Source organism: Acyrthosiphon pisum, chromosome A1 (assembly GCF_005508785.2).
Source record: "Acyrthosiphon pisum isolate AL4f chromosome A1, pea_aphid_22Mar2018_4r6ur, whole genome shotgun sequence".
Taxonomy (NCBI): Eukaryota; Metazoa; Arthropoda; class Insecta; order Hemiptera; family Aphididae; genus Acyrthosiphon; species Acyrthosiphon pisum.
In genome coordinates, this window is record NC_042494.1 from 129468951 (window position 1) to 129494135 (window position 25185).

The window sequence follows — 25185 nt, forward strand, 5'->3', positions numbered from 1 at the left end:
CTTAGCAATAGCCAATGACCAGTGATTATTATTTATTGAACGGCTGCACATAAATAACTCCATAACTTAGAACACTGAATAGAAAAAAATTATTTTGGTAATTTATTATTACTGATATATGAATATTGTTACACTTAATATATAAAATATTTTAGTTATAACGTATAAGACTTATGATCCATGAACTATGAATACAATCATTAGATAATAATAATATAATATATATATTATATAAGATTATTAAGTATGTAACTACATATGTAAATAATATTGTACAAGTTAATTCATTTATAAATAAGGTTTTCTTCTAATAATCTAACTAATAACATATTAAACGAAAAAAAAAATGGATAAAAAGGCTGCTGGATAACAACATTAACGTTAACTTAACCTTAACCACAAATTTCCAGACCTGTTACTCCATCCCTGAAGAGGCCAGTGAATTCATGTATTAAAAAAACATGAAATATGCATACACTAGTTCACTCAAAAAAAAAGAATATGAATTAAAAATTTCAAAATAAAAAAAATCTCACAATTATGTAAATGGCTTGAAAAGTAGAAACTTTGGAAGGTAATAAGTAATCACTAATAAATAATATGCAAAAAATATTGTACATCAATTCAAGTATGTATTATACTACAAGTATCTAATTTGGCCCATTAAGAAAAAAAAAGAAAAAATGAAAAAGTTGTATGCACAAATGTCTAAAATGTGCCAAGTACAATTGTATACTTAGAACGATAATGTCTTGAAATCAAATGTGTATCTTACGTATTCTAGATTCAAAAAAAATTATTTAATCAGTTTTGATTATGAAGCAAGTTACACATAACTGAATATAAAGTATGGAGTACACAAATGCAATGACTTAACACTATATGTAAATAACAATCAAATTCCAAAAATGTACATAGGTGTTTGTCTATAGATTTCTTATATTATAAGAAAACACATCACAATTGTATTACCATTTAGGAACAAAACTATTCTAAAAATATCTTTCATAACAAATTAATGAAAGGGAATAATACAAATGTAATTAAATAACAAGGTATAAAATCTCTAAAAAATATTTATAAATTAGCAATTCTTAAAAAGACAATGGATGTAATTAATAATAAGTTGAATTGATGATAAATGATGTCAAATTATCGTAAAATTCAGTTAATAATAAAAAAAAATAATAACATCAAAAACACGGGTTAATCTTCTTCATCTTCATCATTTCCAAATTCCAACATTTTATTTATTTTATCTGAGGCTGTTTTGAAATCAATGGATCGTTTGGTATTTCGTTTTTTGTTGTATTTGATTTCATCTTCCAGTGTAATTTTGGGAGCTTTGACTCGCTTCAATGCTTTGGCCTCAATTGATTTACTCAGTGGGGTGGGTGGTTCACTAATGGCAGAAGGTTTGGCGGTTGAATTCCATTGATAACTGAACAATGGAGGCGTCACACTCCTAGATAGGTCATTACCCGAAGCTACACTTAATTTCCCTGGGGATGCCATAAAATTATAATCACTGACATTACCATAATCAGCATGGTCTACACAACCAAAAAGGTCCGATTCTGTTGACGAGCTGTTGGGGCAATGCATTTGTTTCGTTTTAGATTTATCTACTTTCGACTTTTTATGTGTATCACTGTTCAAACTTTCTTCACATTTGTTTATCTTGGATCTGATTGCCTTTACACTTTTGTTATTACTTTTATTGAGAGCAATTGCTGATGCCGATACCTTTTTTTTTTTAATTTCTTTCACAATGCTAACATGTTTTGTAGCTATTTTATTTTTGGGCATTTGTGGTGTTGTTTGCTTTATGGTTTTTTCATTTTTTTTAGATTTGTAAAGTAAACTAGTTTTAAGTTTAGATTTGTCTACACTGCTATTGGTGGAGTTTATGGGTTTTTCATTTTCTTTAGATTTGGAAAGTAAACTCGTTTTAAGTTTAGATTTTTCTACACTGCTATTGGTGGAGTTTATAGGTTTTTTATTTTCTTTAGATTTGGAAAGTAAACTCGTTTTAAGTTTAGATTTGTCTACACTGCTATTGGTGGAGTTTATGGTTTTTTCGTTTTCTTTAGATTTGGAAAGTAAACTCCTTTTTAGTTTAGATTTGTCTACACTGCTATTGGTGGAGTTTATGGTTGTTTTCATTTTAGATTGTTGCTTGGTATGGCTTTTTGTTACAGATGAGTTTTCTGGTGTATTATTTTTTGATTTTGCAGCAGATTTATTTATTGATGTTTGATTGGTATGTTTTGTATTATTAATATTACTCATCGATATTTTTTCAGGTATTTTTGGCTTCAAAAATATGTTTGTCTGTAATTTTAAAATAACATATTAGTGAATAAAGTTACTAAAATTTTGTTTAAGATAAATAGTGTTAATTTAACTAGAAATAATTAAATAGGGGTTTACAAGATAGGGTTCATTTATACTCTTATCAATAATATATTTGAAACATTCAGTACATGGATGGCCAAAGATTAGTTCAGTAGAAACAAATCATAAATCTTAAACCCTGGTACAGATGTCTATAACCCTTGTCTAAGCTGTTTAATATTTCTTTTCCTGAAGTAAAATAAAAATTAATGGTTAAATATAGTATAATGTACAAATCTTAACATATTATAAAACAAAGTCCCATTCTCTCTGTATCCTCAGATGTTTAGAACTAGGCAACGGATTTTGATGTGTTTTTTTTTGATTGATAGACTGATTCAAGAGGAAGGTTCATATATATACAACAGGCATAATATAGTAAAGAACTTTTTTGTATGTACGAGCATATCTCAAAAAGAAATCTACTTATTTTAATACGGTTTTCATTAATAAATCAGTCGAGTTACGGCAAGGTTTTAATGTATAATAATTTTCATAGGTGAAATTAATCAGGTGGCCGAAAATAAAGACAATCTATGTTTAATAAAAATCTATATACAAATAAATGTTTGTCTGTATGTCATTGAACTCTTCCTAAACCATTGGACATTTTTTGTGTTTTTGAGTGACTCTGAATGGTTTAGATTCACAATTAGATCCAGTATCTTCATCCTTGAGAGGTACTCAAACAGGTATTTTGAGATTTACGATAGAAATTTTTATTTACAAATGATTGCTATTGGTTACAGGAGAAATATAGGAAATTGAAAATTGGAGGGTATATACAACTTGGTTTGTCAACTCATGTAGGCTGTAGATAGGTAGGTAATAAGAGTAATTCATACATAATTTTTTTTAGCATAAAAAAAAGAAAATTTTTTTTGTTAATCTAAATGGTTGCAATTCGTTACATATTATATTAATATTATAATTAGAAGAAATATGGTATATACATTTTGTACAAATATATTTATTAAAAATACAAATCTTTGGCTTGGACAACGTTGGGCGGGACAGCTAGTACTATGTAATGAATATTTTTATTATAATATTATAACTGTAATAATGCATAATTTAATATTCATTTTTTTAAAAACCTTTGTAATGATTTTACAAACATTTAAAAAAATTAAAAATAGTAAATAGTAAAAAATAATTATATTATATTATTTACAATCATTGCTAACTTTATTTGTAAATAATATTATTAATATGTTTTGTCAGTAATTTATTGAGATAGATGCTAATATTGTTAACCTATATAATATATAATAAAACATGTCCTGACAGACTAATCAACGTAGTCTAAACCATGATAGCTAGACTTGAAATTTGCATGGTACCTTTGTACCACCATGTAGGGTGCACCAAGAAAGGGTTTCCAAAAACTGGAAGGTAAAATCATGCATCAACTGATGCGTTTATCGCCTTGAATGAAGAAATTATATCGTAAAACTCACTTAGGAATTTAGAAAGGGCCAAATGTAATTTTTGAAAATTACTTGCAGGCCGCATACATTTTTAATTATAATAATTAAAAATATAAATACAAACGGACAATAAACGATGATGAATAAACTGTTCATACAAGACTACGCTGTGGAAATGAATTAACTCATAATCGTAGATGCCTACGTATCTGCCCAATAGGTAATTCAATTAAGTTGAAAATAGAAAGATAATATTTTTTTCCAATGATTGATATTAATATATGGAGTTAGCAATTAAACAAGATACCTTACAAGTAGCACTAGTGCAGTACACATATTATTACTAGTGGACCATAAATTAAAAAAGTATTACTATACATTTTGTTTAGTTATAAAACTAGTTAAATGTGGTGGGGGGCTCAATGATTAATTAAGAAAAATGTAAAAAGATTAATACTGTATTTTTTTTTTTAAGTATTTATAATGTTGTTCTCACAAACACATAAATTATGTTTTTAATATAAATTTAATAAAAAAATTATACCTGTTCTTTCAACTGAGATTGTCTTCTTTTGTTTATATTTATGGAATCGTTAACATTATCCAGCTTTTGTCGTTTGTTTGGATTATTGCTTAGATTCTGACTTATCTTCTTTTTCAAAATTTGACTTGGAGTTTCAAACATAGTGGACTGTTTTTTTGGTTTTTTTGGTGTAGATGCTAGTAATAATGGCGTATGTTCACAGAATCTACGATGTTTAATTTTATTATGTTCAGTTTCAGCATATTCAGACAATTTTCTTTTTATATTTGTTTTGTGATTTGCAAGCGTCATATTTTTACTGTAAGTAGTGCCTTTTCTGGTCATACTTGCATCAAGATTCACAGCAGATTTTATTGGTTTGGCAATTGGTCCTGCAGGGGAACTTATTGAAAAATCAAACATATGTTTTGTTTTATTCTCAACCCCAGTTAGTTGTTTCACAATTTTTCTCCATGTTCTTGGAATGCCATTGACAGATAAGCATGTTTGATATAGTTCGTTAGGTGATCCACCAATGATATTGCCAACCAAACGGTATAATCCATTTTTGGTTTTTACTAAACTATTTTCTTTTCTGCCTTCTAAAACACCAGCTTCGTGACGCTTTTCAACAAGTGTTTGCTTATCTTCTCCCAACAAATTTCCTAAAATATAAATAATTTTGGTTATATTAAGAAATAATAAAAACATTTATTACAAAATAATATATTAAATTACCAGTTAAAATTAAAACATATTTTGATGATTGTTCTGATGATTTGATTAGTTTCATATTTAAAGACCACATAGAAAGGAATTTTTCAACATTTTCTAATACATTTAATTGATTGTTTTGATGTTGACTTGCATTACTCTTTTTTGAGGTCTCATTTTTATTTTCTGTTAAACCAACAATAATTTTAAATCCAACATCTTCAAGAAGTGATTCAATTGAATTATTATCATCATTCATGTTTTCATTTTTATGTGATTCAGATACTGATTTATTCTCTTCAAATGTTACATCAGAATATGTATTACGTGCAGTTGGTTGATTTGTTGATAGAGATTTAGATTGCTGAGCAATTTCATTAGTATTATTTTCAACAGTCACATTATGATTTTGGCTTACTTTCATAACTGTGGAACTTGTGGAAGGTGACTCGTGAGAAACACAGCTTGACTGTTCAATACGAGTTAATACCACTTTAGGTTGAAGACAATCTGGCGGTTTAAATGGATTTGAAAGTTCGCTAGGTTCGACGGAATGAAAATTATTTTCTGGTAGTCTCAACATGCTTTGGTCACTAGAACTAACCATTGACATAGTGGTTGGTGGTCTATAGTTAAAACTTGTAGATGGCCTATAATTGAAACTTGCTGATGGCCTAGCGTAAAGTGGAGCGATATGTGATGAATTGGTAATTCGAGAGACATTAGCACCAGCACGATGCCCATCAATGATAATGCGTTTTACACGTTTTAAAAACATATTAAATTCAATATCAAATTTACGATAAGGATGGACCTTCAAAAAATCATTCAATATACTGTGAAGTGCAATAGTTTTCTCTTCTATAATGTCTTGAAAGAGTAAAGCTTCGGATTGTGAAGGATAAACTGGAGGTGCCATTGGCATTTTAAATGTTGAATCTGTTGTACTTGTTTGGTTGTTCATGTTGAATTGGTATAACTACAAAAAAAAAAAAGTTAATACATTAACAAATGAAAAATGAATTTATATATTTTTTAAATTATTATACCTAGCTTAGTTCAACCCTAAGTATTATTACTAACTTATAGTGCTCAAATTTTCTTTTTTGGCTGTCTTAAAATAATCCAAGTATGATATAGTCTGTCTCACAAAAGAAAGGTATCTTGTCTAGACGAAATACGGTCGTTCTTGCGTATCCCCACCTCTCACCACAGCTAGTACCACCACCATAATCTAATCTGTTACCTGCAACGACGACGGTCGTGGTAGCGAGTAAACACGAGCGGTGTATAAATAGGAGTGACGCGAAGCAAATCGTTCTCCGTTGTGATACATCGGGGTACCAATATAGCGTGCTCGACAGTCCAGCAACAGATTGTAGCTCAGTCTACATGTGCAAAACAGTACCTTTCTTTCATGAGACAGACTGTACAAAGTTAATTGTTTTATTTTTTTTAATATTTAGGTATTGGAAAAATTCAAATTTATTATATATATATAAAAAAAAGAATGAAATAAAGAAAATATTTTAATACCCAGTAATCTATCGTAATATATTTTACAGTTTACACTCGGCGTACAGCCAGCCATTGAAAACAATAAAATAATAATAACACAAAAAATAATATTATCATTGTGGTCGCTAAACACAAACACGAACAAAAATGGTAAATCCATAAATAAAATAATAAATAATTATGACTTATGAGAATGGCCACATTAGAATTATATACATACATATTAAAAAAAAATGATATCGTTCTGCTATTGTGGTAATTGCGATAAAGAAGATATAACAGGAAAATACCATTATTCTTCGATAAAAATTTTTCTTTAGATAATAAAAATAAAAACTTGTCTTATACCTTTATAATACGAAACATTTATAAGGAATTTTGAATTACATTTTGAATTATACGGTTTCAACACTTAGGGCCATTCTTACAATGTCCGGTAAAGTGTTGGTTAATGCTAACCGACTAATAACAGATTTTATCAGCAGTAGAATTCAATCAATCCGGTCAACTTTAACCGGATATTGTAAAAACGGCCCTTAGTTGATTAGGTATAAAAAATATTTGTGGAATTACTCTTTTTTTTTTTTTAAATTCCAGTAAAAACAAATTATGCGAAACATTGTATTAAACTTTTAAGCTTTAATACTAAGCAAATTTTTGTAGGTAATTGACAATTATAAAAAAAAAAAAAAACAAAAATGTTACACAAAAAGGAAGCTCAATTATAAATATAAAAGATCTCAAAAAAAGGTAAAAATATTTTGAAAACTATACTATATGAATACAGAAAATGCTAATATAAACATTTGGTGAAGTATCTTTGGTTATTCATTTTTAGTTAGAACAAAATAAAATTAAGTATATTATGTGTATGTATATTGTAAATATATTGGCAAACAGTCTATTTTCTAACGAATGTCTGACCCTACTGGACATTTTTAATAATTTACTTTAATTGTTTAATTAAAAAGAAATATTAAGTTATAGGTACATCCTATATTTATTTATTTTATTATATTTATTAAAGCACATTAAAATGTGTCATACTTACAATATTAAGATTAATTATATAAATTATAACTCACAAATTATGATTCAGCAGTAACAGTTTTAGTTGTATCAATAACAATTAATAACATTCGATCTATTGTATTTTATTATAGGTAAATTCCGTGTTCCGGAAACGATTACTCTTATAGAAAACAAACTTACTTTTATGTTATAGACGGTTATTGGTCGGAACGACGCGGACTCGGGGACGTCGAACTACAATGTACTCTAAACGCCGATCATGTCCATGTAAGTGAATAATGTATAGTAAATAATAATATTATTATTTATTATGTGATGAGATTTTGAAAATTCAAACTACCTACAAAACATAACCATCAGTCGTTATAAAATGGGGCGAAAACAATACAAGGAACTAGGAAGGCGCTGGGCCAATGGCTGAATGGCGATACGCTGAATAGGCGCAGTGCGACCAACCGGCCAGCAGTGTTTCGGATGTCGATGCGGTGATACCGTTTAAATACGTTACCGTTTGAAAAGTGATTTCACCACAGATATAAAATACTGTATTTTATATCTGTGGATTTCACTATGCCGGTATAACCGGTATAAGCCGTTTTAAAACCGAAACCGAAACCGTAAATCGTAATCATGATTTAAGATAATATTATTATCTTAAATCATGATCGTAATCAAAAACGAACCGAAAAAAATTGGATACCGGTATTAAAGTCAAAACCAAAACCAGAAAAAATTGGATACCGGTATTAAATTCAAAATCGAAATCTGAAAAAATTGGAAACCGTTATTTTTTTTTTTTTTTAATTGGCGTGTTTTTATTACGTAAATTCCATTAATACGCATAATTAATACTCATAATAAAATTGAGATCATGATTAAAATGTTGATAACCATTTCATTATTCGCAAAATTATTAGTTGCTTTATTAATACTAATAACATAGGTAAATTATAGTTACTAGCAAATATTATTTATGACAATACGGAACAAACAATGATAATTGTATAGACGACACAGCCCCCTGAAAATACTTTAGTAACCGGTATACAAAACCGAAATTTCTTGATACCGGTATTGAAAAATTGAAACCGAAATCGAAAAAATTAAAAACCGGTATATAAAATCGAAACTGAAACAGAAATTATTTCAATCGGTTTCAAGCCCTGCCCATTTCACTATAGATTATTGTTCTGTGCAGATAATAATATATATGATAATATAAGGTACCTACAATATTAATTTTATTTATAATAATATATAATTTATAAAATAATTCTTATAAATTATTTATATTTAGTAAATATCCGGTATAATGCTACTGGGGATTTTTTTTCCTGTTGCGGGGATTTCTTTCCCAACCAAAAACCAAACTGAACACTGAACACCTTCATTTAAGATCTACCTTGTAAATTGTCTTATATTATGTGAATTTATGTTGTATACATAATACAAATTACAAAGTGCAACCGTGCAGAATTACCTGACAAATTAAATAACTTGTGTTCTAATCACTAATCAATGCTTAAAATAATTTTGCTATACATCATTTAAATTTTAAAGGCGATTGCACTACATTGCTTTTCCGACTCAACATTTTTTCACTCAGATTTTCATAGCATAGTGCCATAGAGGGTGAGGAGGGGGTTGGTAAATGTGCCGACTTAACGTTGATGTAAATACCATAAAAATAAATAGACTGGGGCAAATGCAATTACCCTCCCCCCCAAATGACGCTACTGAGTTAAACGTGTTCTCCTGAGCTTAAATTTGCCATGTTACGCACTTGTAAGACGAAGATAACAAATAGCCGTGTAGCTCCCTCTTAAGGCCACCGTTGACACCGCCCATATATGGCACCTATAGGTGGCAATTAGGTGCTCAGTTACTCGTGTCATCTACGAGTTGACTTCGGGTTTTAACGTGTTAAATAACGAATGACTGTGTCATAACTATTATTTTTTTGGAAATATCTACAATTTAAACATATTTTATGTTCATGATTTTTTATTTTTCATAAGCTTGGGTGCGTTCGAATATGAATAGTTAGAGTAAAGTACGTTTAGTTAGAGTAGAGTACGTTTAGTTAGAGTAGAGTAGAGTTTATAGTAGCTGTACTCTAAACCACATTCCTCCGAATAACCGAACGATATATTGTTATCAATCTTTTCGTACTGATAAAAATAAAATATATATAATTAGCAGTTAGCACTTAAAGTTAAAACTTTAAAAGGTGGTTAGGTTTAGGACTTAGGGTATAAAATATTTGTCGCAAGTGTAATGAAAAATGAAAATTCGTAATCATATTTTGATTTTGTTATCTTCGTAGATAAGCATTATTATCAGTGGAGTTAAAACAACCTACCTATTTTTTCGGGGTCAAAGAGTTAACCCGGAGTCGTTACCACAACTCGGCGTTACCGAACGGTAGTACGGAGTTAACTCTGTGTTCCCGAAGTTGGGGAACTATTTTTTTATAGAGTTAACTATAGTTGAGTTTTCGAACGCACCCCTTAATAGCGCCATTATACCAACAGCGTCCGAGGCAAGGATACCTACTATGCCCCTCCCCCCCACTAGATCCGGCACTGAACTTTCATACTTGTTTTAAGATAGGTACCTATGTTTAATATTTATCTAATCAAAATTATTTTTATAATTTCTTTACTTGAAGCCGCATAAACGCGGTTAATTGATGCATATTATTGATGCTATTACCTCATCTGCTCGAGTAACCAATAAAACAAGCGTTTATTTTCAAAAAAAAAAAATACGAATACCAATTTCTACTTATACTATTATAAATTATATTCGCTGTAACCAATGTCAACTATTTAAGTGTAAATAAAAAATAATAATTTTGATTTCCCCATCGACCATTATAAAATCTCAAAATATTTGTGTGAGCATCTCTTTAAAATTCCAACTTTTAAAAATCCTTCGTGCACCCCTACATGGTGATACAAAGGTACCATGAGAATTGATGGTCTCTCAATGATCTTACAGATTAGGCTCTACAGTGGTCAGCCAGATGCCAGTCAGTCAGGAAACGTTCGATTTTATTATATAGATGTATCATGTATGATAGGTACCTACCTACCTAATATTATAATTATTGCAAGCCCTCTCTGCAAATGTTTTGTATATTATTCTTCTTCTTCGTTAAAATAACGCGAACAACAGGTTCTACACAAAAGTAGGTACGTTCAGATATTGGATAAAAGATTAATTCTGCAGTAGGTATTCGTGGCTCAGTGGTTAACACTAAATCATACCATAATAATCATTCTATGAAAAAATATGGAAGGATCAGAATATTTTTACTGCGATCAAGTAGATTTATTAGTTTTTTATATACTTTCATTTAGAATTATTAAATAAAATTAATTTATGGCCTTATTGAACAATATGGGTTACCATATGAAAAACTGAAAAATTGATGCTATTAAGTAGGTAATGAATAATAATATAAGATATGTATTTAAACTTTTTTGGGCTTCTTCAGTTTAGAATATTATGTACATTTTTAAATAGTTTTTTCAACGAAAATCATAAGTCTAAATTATTTAATTTTAAATATGCTTAGATAGATGATATATATTTGTTAAAACCATTACAACAGTATATTTGGGCATAGAATATAAATATAGGTAACTTCTGGGCTCCGACCTCAAATCTAGTAGGTTGTAGGTAGGTACTTATACCTTATTTACCTGCTTTTTTATTTTAACATATTCAAATAATATATTTTGTTTTTGTAGTCATTAGTCAGTGAAGTATTTTATATTTATAATTTATAAATAATAAAGAATACATAAGTTTGTATAGAAAATAAGATTTACCTAGCTATGTCTAAAATACAATAAATGAGCTATATGAGTAAAAACCAAAAAAAATTATTATATATCGAAGTTAAAAAATGTTTGAACCATAATTACATAATCATATGTAACAATATTAAAATTCATATCTATTGATTGTTTAGCTTATTGTTTGAGTTACGCTTACGAGCATAGTAAAATAAAATACTATATTGATAAATGGCCGTCAGACCATATTAACTAAGTTTATATTTTATTGATGTTATTTTTTATTTTTTAATGATACACAATACATAGGTATACTATCGGTAAGAAAAATATGACAAAATTGAACCAGTTCCAATATTTAAAAGGATCTAATAAAATCAAGTCACCTCAAAGTCAAGTTGTATAAAGTTTTATTTAACTTCTGAAAACAAATAAACATAGAAGAATTAACAGGGTATTTTTTATCTTAAATTATTTATATTATGTATAAAAGAATTTTTGGTGGTCACACAATAGAAAAAAAGTTACATACATTTTTTTGATAGGGAGGGTTTGGTTTTTATATTCCGCTAATATAATATTAATAATTTTACTTTTTATTCATAGTCTTTGTACGAATAAATTAACAGTCTTATAATAAAAGATTAGTGATATTATAATGATAGGAAAAAAATGTGATTGACATCATTTTTTTTTTCTATATTGTATTTGTTTACAACTGCAGATAACACGTGCAATAATATTACTAAAGATGGAAATGGATAACAAATTGAAATAAATAATGTGGAAAAAAATATATAATTAATGAGCGTTAATTATTCCTGCATAATAAGCAATAGTTTTGTTTATAATAGAAATAAAACAAGGACAATATTTTTTATCTTTTCAAAATAAAGGTTGAACAGTAAAAATGATCTATTAAAATTTTTTTTATAATAATTAAAAACTAGTAGCTATGATAATAATGTAATTCAAATTGAGTGAATTGTTAACAAGTTTTTTCATTCAATAATATTTAATTAATTTAAACTATAAAGAAATAAAATGAAGACAAATGTTTAAATTTGCAGGACCTAAATATAAAATTCATTTTATCGTAGATATATTAATATAATGGTTTTATTTAAATATTATAATATATACAAAATAGTATTAATAAAGAAATATTTATAAATATTAATGTATGTATATAGTATATATATATATATATATATATATATATAATAAAGATATACCTATACTAAATTAATTATGTGTATTTTTTTGGTTTTTAGATTTGACAAAATTAATGGCGAAATATTTAGCATAATACATAGGCTAATGTGACGCATCACATTTTACTGCACATTGCAATTGATACGTAATAGAATGATAATGTGATATATGTCAAAAATATCTTCGATTTATATTGAGGTAAAAAAATTAAATGGGAAAATTTAAATAATTATTATAGTTAATAATAATTAATATGAAATACTCATAATTAAATGATATTTTGACATTATGAAAAAAGTGTACAGTAAAATGAAGAGATCGTATAGCAAAAGATATTATGCCTTAGATATTGATAAAACAAGCGATGCACAAGTATAGTCCAATAGATACCTGACCATTCTTATTTTAAACTGAGGTTTAAGATTTGAAATAACCATACAAAAATAAACAAAATAACAACAAAAACAGCAAATTAAAATCGTAGAAATATAAGACAATAATTTACAAAAAAAAAAAAGAAAATTATATTATATATATTATTTATATTGACATAATTGTCCCCAGGAACTTTTTTTTTTTAAGGTGCCAAATATTTTAATTAAAAATGTACCATTGAAATGAATATGATAAATTATTATAATAATTGTAGTAGTTGTTAAATTGAATAAACTGTAGACTGTAGTAAGGAGATAACAGCACATAGATCCTGGTATAGCTAGGTAATCTGAAATCTTAAAATAAAAAGAAATGTTTTTAATTTCAATTAAACAACAGTATATTTTTAAGAAGATGAAATAGCCATTAGATGATTCACCTAAACGTATGGCAATCATGAATGAGTGGTATTTGGTAATGGTTGTTCCGATGATGTTGGTTTCTGAGTAGTTGATGGGGATGGCAATTTCTCTTCCGTTACAGGTGTCACTGCAGGTGTAGTTGATGACGTAGCTATGTTAGATGGCGAGCACTGGTTGGATGGTGGTGTGTCTTTGCGTGGAGGCATTCTTTCATTAATTGCATCAAGACCTTTTGCTTCAGCAAATGAAGTAATCTTATGGTTAGGCGAGAAACCTTGCAGTGCTAAAATATTAATAAAACGATAATACATTTCATTTAAGGTAAATATAAGTGGTTTAAATTAAACATATTATTAAAAACGTGTAAAAATTACATTATACATAATATACAAAATACTTTTTACCATTTTTTAATGATGTCTTGCCACCAGACAGTGCTCCGAGAGGGAGAGCACCAGTTGGTGTTAAACCCTTCAACTGCAATACACTTTCACTTTCTTCCCTGTAAATTTCAATTATAGGTTGTATGATTGATTTTATAATATACAAATTAATGTATTAAAAAAACATTAAAAAGAGGATAGTTATAGACATATTTTTACCTCAAAACCGAGAAGACTCTTGCCATTTTTCCAATTGCTCTTATTTTATTTCTGATGACTTCTTTTCTCAAATTAGCTGCATTAACTGTTGAAAAAATCATGTTTATATTAAAATAAATAAATAAAAATTAAAAAGAAGGTTTTAAATAAAACAAAACAAAACAAAACAAAACAATACAAAACGAAAATTATAAAAACAAACATTGAAATAAAATATATTATTGAAAACCAAGGCAGGCAATCAATGAAACATTGAAAACTGTCCAAAAAAATGTCCTGAGAAATTATGATTTTAAGATGTATCTATGGTTATCTAATAAGTACCTATCTCCTTAAAAGTTATAAAATATTAAAATGAACCGTCTTGAAATATTAACAACAATCATATTAAATATGTGAAAACTGAAAACAGTTATAATTATTAATCGATGGATTTTACAAAATAAATAAAATGTGTTTATCTATTAGCATTGAGTATATATTGTATAATATATAGATACTCAATGTTATTAGGTAGGTATATGAAAATAAATATTAATAAAATATTGTTTCTATTTGATTGATTCTTTTTTGTCCCAAATTTCAAGTAAAAATAATTGATAATAATCATTCAAAACTGCTTTTTTAAAAAAAATAAGAAGTTTGAATATTACCTATTAATATATAACTGGTACCTAATAGAAAAAAATGTTCTGATTCTATTGTGAACAAATTTAATTTATACTTAATACAATACATACCTATTACTATAAGAGATTTTTTAAATACCCACATCAAAAAAGTTCTTGGAAGCTTATACAATAATATACAGTCTATACTGAAATCCGTTAAAACTTATTAATTTATTAAATAAAGTATCAGGACTTTTTTCTGTTCATATAATAGTTATAACTTATAACTTCACATTAGATAGGTTAGGTAGGTAGTAGGTACACTTGTCATAACTTAAACACATCACAATTTAAAAAATGTACCTATAAATATAGGATAGGATGAAAATATTAGGTAGGTATATGAATATGATGTACATGCAGCCATGCAGGCCAAGGATACCTATCTGACAGGGCGACAGGCGTTGGTTCAGCGATATGTCAGATCAGGATACAAATTGTAGACTGCATTTTTAAACAATTATATGATAACAATATAGGTAATTTAATGAAAGGGTTGCCGTTTTCCTTTTATAGGCTATGAATTTTCAAAAAAATATGTAGGTACAAACGTTGATAAAAATTTAATAAATTGTAATGGCCAAAATTCCAAATATTAATAATGGTACCAAAACATCTCACAAGATAAAATGTGTGTGTGTGTGTGTGTGTGTGTGTGTGTGTGTGTGTGTGTGCATAATTTATAATTTATCTGTATGATATATTATTTGGTACCCGTGTCGACATACCGACATGCTGTATCTATCTATTATAATATATCGGTTAGGTATATTACTTATATTGTTTATTTGCATATTATGTAAAAGCTTTGACATACTGCACTAATAAAATACAGCAATGTAAGTATGTATGCCTATTGCTTATCCACCTGGGTGGACGATATACATAACACGACGAGCACAACACATGCCGATATAAATAACAACTACAATAATTTGAGTGAAAATAAAAAAAAAGCGAGATATCGTCGTATACTTACCAAATATAAAGACGTGATGAAAAACAGAAAACAAGTGAAACATACGCAATGTTGTCATAATAATATTTTTGGTGCGCCGTCAAACAAGTCCGTATGTCCGCATCAAATAAAATTGTACATCAAAACGAAAACAGAAAAAAAAAAAATTATAATAATTGTAAATCAAATTACCAACGAGTGTTCGAGTGGGCAGGGGGGGGGGGCTTAAGGCATGATACAAAGAAAGGCTTTGTGAAAATACACAATATATGTTTTAATATTAAAAATAACGCAACTCTACCCTTGTAAGTAGGTACCTAATCAATATATATATAATTATATTATAGGTATTATATGCTATCTATATATTTATTGCACAACAATATGCAGTTTACTGGCAAAAAATTAAATAGGTAATGAAATAATTAGAGATAGAACTTTTATGACTTTTTCATTTATTTTCTATATTATATTCAATACAATGATAACAACTAATTTATTTCATTCCTTATAAACTCTAATACAAGCATAGTAAGTACCTATACAGTTTTTATTTTGCATTTTTTTTATGTATTGATTTTATGCATTTAAACTAGGTAATTTGTATAGGTATTTTAATGAAAAATCGTCACATCCTTCTATTTGAAAATATGAGATATACTTATTAGGTATTATAAATTATACCTAATTGATGATTGTTTCTTTTTTAATTTGTTATTTTTAAATTTATTCATTTAATTTATTACGATATTATTTTGTTTGTTATAAACAAATTTTAAAAATCAAAAATAAATTTGGAATAATATTTCTTTTATTTCTTTTATTCATTTAAATATTTTAGGTAATTTTTACATTTTTTTATGGTATTTTAGGTTGTTATTTTATATCATAAAAATTCTTTCTCTAATAATAAATTATAATTATATAGGTATAAAAACAACAAAAAATACTTCTATAGTACAGACGACGTGTAACAACTTACAACTGTATTTGTTAAATAGGGTGGCAGGGCGCGCTAATAACAATAGTTGTGTTTGGTATCCACAACTTACTGAGGTTTTATTTTTGAAGCCACTATTTTGGTATTTGGAATATAAAATATATAGATATAAGTATGCAAGTACCTATATGTATCTTAATATTTTTCAATATTCTTATTTTAGGCAAGTATTTGAATATTCTATAAATAAATGATTTCGGTATTTTCGAGAGTCAAGAGAAATTGGTTATAATTTAAGGAGATTGGTTAATGTTTATATTGATTCTGTACCCACTAAATTGATTTTTTATGAACAGTGATCACAGAGCACCCCTGTTAAATAATATATATGGACAAATTGCAATGTTTTTCTTCATAACGTAATGGGTTAAGCACAGCGATATCGTTGTAATTAGGTATAATATAAGTAACGGCGTAACGCTTGTGTTAGTCACAGCTCTAATATCTCTAATAAATTACGATAAAATATGTCTGTGTAGCAGAAATTATTTAACTACTGCCTACCTCAAAAAAATAATTTAAATAAAGAAATTGAAACTAAATATTATTTTCCTATTTAAACGTCATTAATCGACAATAATCGATAAACAAATATATTATAGTACCTATGCATAATATTAATATAACTACAGCTTATGTGCAAGAACCGTTTTCAAATACGAAGCCACGTGGTATTATTTCTATCCAACAATACGAAGGTCGATATAGGTATAGGTGATAATGTGTACATTATATTATTATTATTTTTGTTTGTTGTGATCGATCATCGATGGCAATACATTATTCAGTAAAATGAATAATTGGTTTAAAATTTAATTTCGTTTAATTAAAAATACTTTACCTGCAACCTACAATGAAACGATAACGTAATTATAAAAATATTATATAGGATGTATATAATATATATGCATTCCTTAAGCTAAAAACGAGTGCAATTTTTGTTCCAGGCCTAAAATAACAATTTGTTGGTTTGTTATTAAAAAGTATATATTAATATATATATTAACAAGTTTGTATAATAATAATATGTAATATTATGTATACTATCATCATACTGGTGTAATGCAAAACGGCTAAACGAGTGAAGTGTATATTATATTGGTAATATGTATAACTAATAATTATAATTTATTTGTATAGCTTGTGTTCAACCGGAGAAGTCGATTTTTACACATTGTAAGTGCCGTTACCTTCAGTATTGAAAGGTATTTCGGGTACAGAAAAGTGTAATATAAATATAGGTACATGTAATAACGACAGTGAAATGAATAATTAAATACGCGTTATTGTGACACTATATGTCTATATATAGGTACTTGGATTTAGACGGCACCGGAGTGGGCCGACGATGTGAAGTTAGTTCTACAGGTATGCTTAGGTATTACTACTTTGATTTTCAACAAATTTCTAAACAAACGTAAATACTTTTTTATTTTATTTTAATTAGGTACTAAATAAAATAAAATTCTACGGGAAACCTAAATAGTCAGTGGTGGCAGGGACGGGGAGTGTATATTGTAATAGCTTTATTTATTTTTAAACGAAGCGATCGGTTATAAAATATGATGTATAATGTTTATGTATATATAGCTGGTAGGTTGGTAGATATTAGGTGTTATATTACATGCACAGTCCTGCAAGCTTGACTGATTTTATTTTTTGTTTTTTTCAGGATGTAATTGATTCAAAGGAAATACCACAAAGGAATAAAGATTTCCTACGTTTCTAGAATCAAAAACACGTAATGTCTATTCGGTCCTAAAGAATAATTGTATGTGTGCGAGTACATTATATATAGGTAATAGGTACTGAAAACGAGAGATGACTACTAATATATAATATTTTAATGTCGTAGGTGTATAGCTGAATGAGAAATTCCTATAATCGTCTGCTGAACTCTCTTATATTATTATTATTTATTAAATTAATTAGTATACCAACATTCAAGCGAATTAATAACACTCGGAAATATTAAAAAAAAAAAATTGAAAAATTAATGTCAACATATATATAATATTAAGTGTTAAATACGAAAATAATTATAATTAATTAAAATAAAAATAAAAAATAATATCAATAATAAAATAAAACAACAACAACAACAACGAAAAAATAAATCTAAGGGCTGCTAAAAAGAAAAGTGGAAATAAAAACAGCAAAATTGTAAGTTATGTTGATATGTTTGAAAATTAAAATAAAACAGAAAAAACAATTTCGGGAAGAAAACTTACCGGGCATTTTCGGAACTATCGGTTTAACAACAATGGCTGTCGATCGGTCGGTCACAGAGAGCGAAAGATTTTAAAAATATAAACAGAAAAACAAAAGAAAACAAAATATATAGAAGATTGAAAGAGTGCGTCCAAGAATAAGTAAAGTAAGTAGGTACAATAGCCTATACATCTAAGTATATTTATTCTCAATTTTAAAAATTTTTATAATAAACATTAGAGAATAAAGATGAAGAAACATAAAAGCGAAGGTCAAAATATTATTTTTATTATAATTTTTTTCAATTTTTTTTCTTATAGTTTCCGTAAGTTGAACATTATAATAAAATTATGCTGCATATATATAATAAATAGGTACCTATACAATTATATGATTAGATGGATGCATTTTTCAATAGAAAATTTATCAACTTTTGATTAAAAAACAAACTATAATAAGGAATATTAAGTATTCAGAATCTCAGTTTATACATATTTTTTACTTCGAAACAACATTAATTCGGTTTTATTCTTTTATTATAAAAAATATATTTGCATTTCAATATAACGTAAGTACTTTATTCAAAATAATTGAACTCAGGTTTAATATAAAATATACTGAATCAATTTATTAAACTGCAGTGTCCCATTATTTATTATTTTGAAAATAAATGCCTTTACACAGGAGAAAAAAATTATTAGATTTTGTTTTAGATTGGAAATATAAAATAAAATATTATATTCGTAATGTGATAAATATGAACCATAATCTACATGAGTTATAACTTTAACTAAATATACAATTTTTGTTAAATTAAATGATAATCGAAAAAGGATTAAATACAGGGGTTGAGTGTGACTATTAAAATAAAATGTCAAATGGCGAGTACATGTACATTTTCAGATCTAAATATACTCGTACTCGTCTATCATTGTTTCGTTTAGTTTAATTGAAACTAACTGTTCAGCTATTTGTTATTTTAATCGCTGCCAATTAAATATTGATGGTTTTGAAATGAACCAATGTATGAAAGGTCAATAAATTCAAAATTATTGTAGGTATTGTTTATTTTTTTATAATGAAATTCATCACGTTTTCGTTTTTAAATTATTTTTGTGATACAATTGGCTATGTCTTTATTATTTGTTTTTTTTATTGTCGTAGGGCAAATATAAAGAGCAAAAAAATAAAATAAAAAATAAACATTCAAGTGAGTTAGAAGGTTTGTTTTATAAAAATTCATAAATGGTAGCAACTCAAAAAGTCAACAAATAAAGGGAAGTAAAAATAAAAATAAAAATAAAAAATATTGAGGTAGGAGTTTTGAATATCTACGTAGGGAGCAGTCCATTTTTCTAGCGACATTATTTAGTGTTTTGTTCTCTACTTAAACTAAACCAATATTAATAATGTAATATAGACATTTCTTACCATCAGCTGTAATCCCAGAGAAGCATAAATTAAGATAAATAAAAAAAGCAAAGTATACAAATAAATGAATAAAAAAATTATTATTAAATACAATATTAAATTAATAATATAGGGTGAGGATAAATTTAAAGCTAAAATTTGGCTAAATATTAATATAGTATTTAATATAGAAATTTAAATAAAAATATATACTGTCCTACTGTGAAAAATGCTTTCTCGATCAGTGTTGCTAATCATAGAAGCTCGAGCATCGATCGAGAAGGCAATAAAATATTATATCTGTACTCGAAAAATAAATAAATATAAAGTAATTTGAAACAGTTGGTTGGTGCATACATAATATAATTATGTGTAAAATGATTGTACATACCGTCTTCGAGTGTATCTTCGCCTTCGGTCATTAATTCATCGTCCGAACAAATATTCAACAGATTCACTAACATCTCGGTAACTAAAAAAACCACGTTTAAAATATGTTGATGTAAGTAATGATATCAAAATGACTAACGTACCTTTTTCGCCGACAAACGGCAAAGACCAAGTAAACACATCCATGAAGTTTGGCAACCAGTAAGGGTGTGGCGAACAGTTGAATTGTCTGATGTTCATAACATTATTTTCATATTTTAAAACGGCAGCCTATATATGTACCACGGTTAACAATCGTTTTTATAAAGTAATATTTGATAACACTTAAGTTATGTTATTTTCTTACTTTGTTATTGTATACATCTAAGTAGTTGGGAGCAGAGAATATCGTGATTAAAGATGGAAAACCGGTCGTTTGACTTTTTCTATACATTCGGTATCTAATTCAAATAAACACAAATGGTTATAAAAAAATTCGACTCTTAATAATAACCAAAAAAAGTTCGAAACACACCCTGCGTCTTGAGCTTCGTGTGCTCTTATGATGGATAGTAAATTGTTGCTCTGGAGAAAATCACAGCATGCTGCATAACTGTAATTTTTTTAAAAAAATATTCACAAATTAGGTTTGTTAAATAAAATAAAATCTTATAATCATACTTATGAATTTAAATTCTCATGTTAAACATGATGTATCTAGATAATTTGATACAACAAAGTGCATAACTTTACTATAGAATATTATTATATTACCCTCTTCAACCTCAACATTTGTATTCATTATTTACTTTTTCATCTTTCATTCCCATCTTTTATTTAAGCTTTTTAGTCTAAACCTTAATCTACCCACCTTTTAACTCACAAAATTTTGTTAAATTTTGTATTTATTAAAGTTTTTATCTAAATGCATGATTTATGCGCATCCATTAAAAATATTAAATGTAACAATGTTTATTTTTATTGGTTTCTGACTGCCATCAATTTTTTAATGTTTTATGATGGACTTGCCTAGTCAAATATAAAGATAATTTTATTTGAGTGCTTCATTAATTATCAGTTGCACACAATTTCCTAATTATTCAATTTTGCATGTATGATATTAAAATAATTACATAGTTTAATGGTTGTATAACTGAAGAGTTCATGGACACATTTTTGGTTGTCGAGTGAAATGTGTGGTTCACTTCTTTATACATTAATTGTTATGTAGTACCTACTATATATTACTATAAGTTATAACTGATGCATTTTTTTTAATAAATTTCAGTTGATATAAAATACAGTGGATACTTAATCTATAATATGTATTATCGTCTTACATTTATATGGTTTTAAAGAATAAAATGTAAGTTAATAACTAGTATTACTTATAAATGGTGATCATTTTATCAAAGAACACTCAATATTTTAAGAACTATTAATGTTTTTGAAAATATTTTTTAATTTAATTGTAAGTCATTAAAAACAATATTTTCTAAAAAAATATATTGTTACCTACTATTTTTTCATTATAATTTTTAATTTTTTTAATTACAACACATATTTTTAATGATAGCAGAATATTACTCTAAGGACTTTAATAGATAAAAATTGAATTTTGAAAGAGTTGAATGGTTGATGATGGGCAAGGGGTACCCCGGAAAATGTTGGTACACTACTCCGCTCATATAGCTATACCCTGTTCCAAAAGAGAAGACACGAGGCGGCCACAGACAAAACCGGTTTTGCTACGTAAATCTCGTGTCTTCTCTTTTGGAACAGGGTTTAGGTATAGTTTATATATCGATAACTGATAAACTACTGTTTCTGGTAAAAGTTAAATTATTATGCATCGAAATAAAAACCTAATCATGATAAAAATAGTATAAAATATAATTTTATTAGAAAACATTTGTTTTTAATGACTTCAAGTTACGTAAAATAAATATTTTTAAAAACGTTAATAGCTTTTGAAATAATGAGTGTTCATCGAAAAATAATAACATTGCATCCAAAATGAAAATATGCACAATTTTTTTAAACATAGTTTTAAATATATTTTCTGAAATATTTAAATTTAAATTTATAACTACAAAACAAAGATTTATTATAAATGGATCTAAATATTTGATAAATGTTACTATTATAGCATATGGTAATATTCCAAATGACTTGTAGCTTGCCACTCAGAAAGTCAGAAATTAGATACAAGGACAGCGAGAAAGCTCGAAAAGAAAAAAGTGATTATAAGGTAGGTTCTAGGTACCTACCTCTATCTAAAATCATTTCAATTAATTTATTATTTTTAAATTAAGTAAATTAAAATATTGGACATTTTAGGTTGAACTTTACAAAACTGGCGGTGGTCGTAATTTGTCAATGTTGTCAAGTTCAAGTACAACAGACAAAGTTATGTGAATACTAGGTGATCGTTTAGAACCCTTATATAATCAAAATGATTATGATTCTGACTATCCAAGTATGTTATATGTGTTTTATATTTTTATCTCAGTTAATTATTTTTAATAGTTGATGTTGGTATATTTTTTTTATTATGTTTTAACATTTAGATGCTAATAACCTACCCAATCAGTACATAATTCAAACATTAAATGAAGAGGATCTATCAGATGACTTATTTGACAACTCTGATGAAAACCCCTATTTAATTGAGAAACCATTGACAAAAAAAAGATCTGCAGAAATACTTTTATCACCGAACAACAAATTAGAGAAAGTATTGGGAAAACAATCTGTTGCTCATAACGTCGGCACAGTCATGCTGCAACTGTAGAACAAAATATAAACAAAAAACACAAGTCATCTTCAAAAAAGGTTTATGAAGGACTAAACCTTTTGACTTCCAAACATTTGAATATAGTTGAAAGTAAAGAAAAGCTAATAGACAATTTAAATATGTTAGCATTAAAAAAAATCAAAATTGTAGTTAGGGATTACAGAGATGGAGCATATGATCATGATTCTAAGAAATGATACTGAGAAACAAAAGAGTGATTCAGAAATCAAGCAAAACAAGTTAAAAGAACAAATTTTTGAGTCTGAATTAAAGCAAAATAAAATTAAAGAAACAATTCTTTTAAAACAAGTAATAAATAATTTGTAAGGTGTTTGTTGTGTTTATTTGTGTTATTTGATTTTACTATTTTTTATTTTAATATGTGGGTATAAAAAGTTGAATTTTATTTAAATTTGATAATACAGAAAGTTACCTAAAAGTTATAAATAACTTTTTGTTAAGTTTTAGAAGTACAAAAAAATATAAGAATAGTTTATAATAAGTTTCATTATGTTGATTAGTTTAAAGTTTTTATTGATTATTTGTTTAAAATGTAGTGGGTGGGCTGTTATAAACATGATTTATTTTTATTTATACATAAAGTTTTTACTTAATTTGATTAAGATACTTAATTTAAATTGTATGTTTACAGAGAGTTACCTACAAAATAAATAAAAGACTATTTAGTCTAAAAATTGTATTGATATTTTTATGAGTGTTAATACAAAAACACAAATTTTTAATAAAGAATTTTAATATTTGATGATATTGTATATTTTAAATTATAAATGTTTTCCAAATTGGTGAATGATGATTATGTTAAGAAAACACAGTATTTATTAAATCTGATCTTTCAGCATTTCCTAACTGACGAATAGGCAAGGTTGGTATCTTTTGAAGTAATTCGGGATCAATAATATGATTATCTACTTCTTGAGGTATCTCATCTTTTTCTTGTAGAAGAAACTGCTGTAGCAACGATAGTAGCCATAGTAGTACTTAGTTGTGTGCGAATTCCAACCGCTAGAACAGGGAATCTTCTCTTTAAAACCCCAAACAATCTTTCCACCACATTCCTTGTACCAATTCGAGCTTTCTATAAAATAGAAAATGTATTAAATGTGTTAAATGTATAGGAAATATACTTGGTATAAGATATTTGCGTTCAGCGTCAGTTCTTGGATGCATAAAGAAGTTAGGATATAATTTCTACAACATAGGCGTAAATCACCCAAAACCAGTGTTCGAATTGGGAATTATTAAGTAGAAGAGCTCAATCCAACAATTTATAAATTGCGTTCCAAGTGCAAAATTAGTCAAAACAGACTCGTGGGGGGCTTCGCCCCCCGCACCACAAAACTAATTTCTAGTTTTTCAATACTATTTCACCTTAGTTACATAATTTTCTATTCCAAATTTCCAAATATAAAATATTATTTAACTATATGGGTCTATGTAACATGTAAGTAAATATGGATTTATATTTTATATTCATCTTATTTTTCGAAATTTTTATTAATAGAAATAACACCTACCTACATATTTTGGTAGGAAATAAAAAACTAATAATTATCAGTTATAATATCTTAATAATTATACTTTGTGCTACTACAGACACATATACCTATGTCAATTGTGAACACTAGTTCATAGATATTGACAAACTAATGCCCAAAACAATTTTTATCTCGTTTTTTATTAAAATTAAGAATGGATATAAGTTGTTGTCATAGAT

General features: G+C 27.1%; 2 protein-coding genes across 10 annotated transcripts in view; both read right to left on the reverse strand.

Annotated features, from left to right (window-relative positions):
- Window positions 1–610: 610 nt before the first annotated feature.
- Window positions 611–7990, reverse strand: LOC100164242 (probable basic-leucine zipper transcription factor J). The gene is made up of 4 exons (XM_001945743.5): window positions 7795–7990; window positions 5089–6043; window positions 4372–5015; window positions 611–2334 (listed from the first exon to the last, which is right to left on the reverse strand). The coding sequence occupies exons 2-4, from the start codon at window positions 6026–6028 to the stop codon at window positions 1207–1209; spliced, it is 2712 nt and encodes a 903-aa protein (XP_001945778.2). The 5' UTR covers window positions 6029–6043; window positions 7795–7990; the 3' UTR covers window positions 611–1206.
- Window positions 7991–12678: 4688 nt separating this feature from the next.
- The window catches only part of LOC100162175 (serine/threonine-protein phosphatase 2B catalytic subunit 3), a 68537-nt gene continuing 56030 nt past the window's right edge, over window positions 12679–25185 (reverse strand). For 2 of the 9 annotated variants that reach the window (XM_016807107.2, XM_016807108.2), the window contains exons 8-17: window positions 21189–21266; window positions 21021–21114; window positions 20818–20944; window positions 20676–20756; window positions 20306–20311; window positions 18895–18930; window positions 14035–14119; window positions 13837–13934; window positions 13450–13715; window positions 12679–13366 (exon numbers count right to left, since the gene is read on the reverse strand). In XM_016807107.2, the coding sequence (XP_016662596.1) occupies window positions 13465–13715; window positions 13837–13934; window positions 14035–14119; window positions 18895–18930; window positions 20306–20311; window positions 20676–20756; window positions 20818–20944; window positions 21021–21114; window positions 21189–21266 (856 nt within the window). In that variant the 3' untranslated portion in view covers window positions 12679–13366; window positions 13450–13464. The remainder of the gene's footprint in view (window positions 13367–13449; window positions 13716–13836; window positions 13935–14034; window positions 14120–18894; window positions 18931–20305; window positions 20312–20675; window positions 20757–20817; window positions 20945–21020; window positions 21115–21188; window positions 21267–25185) is intronic. The other 7 variants (XM_008188091.2, XM_008188092.2, XM_016807109.2 and 4 more) reach the window with 7 other exon arrangements.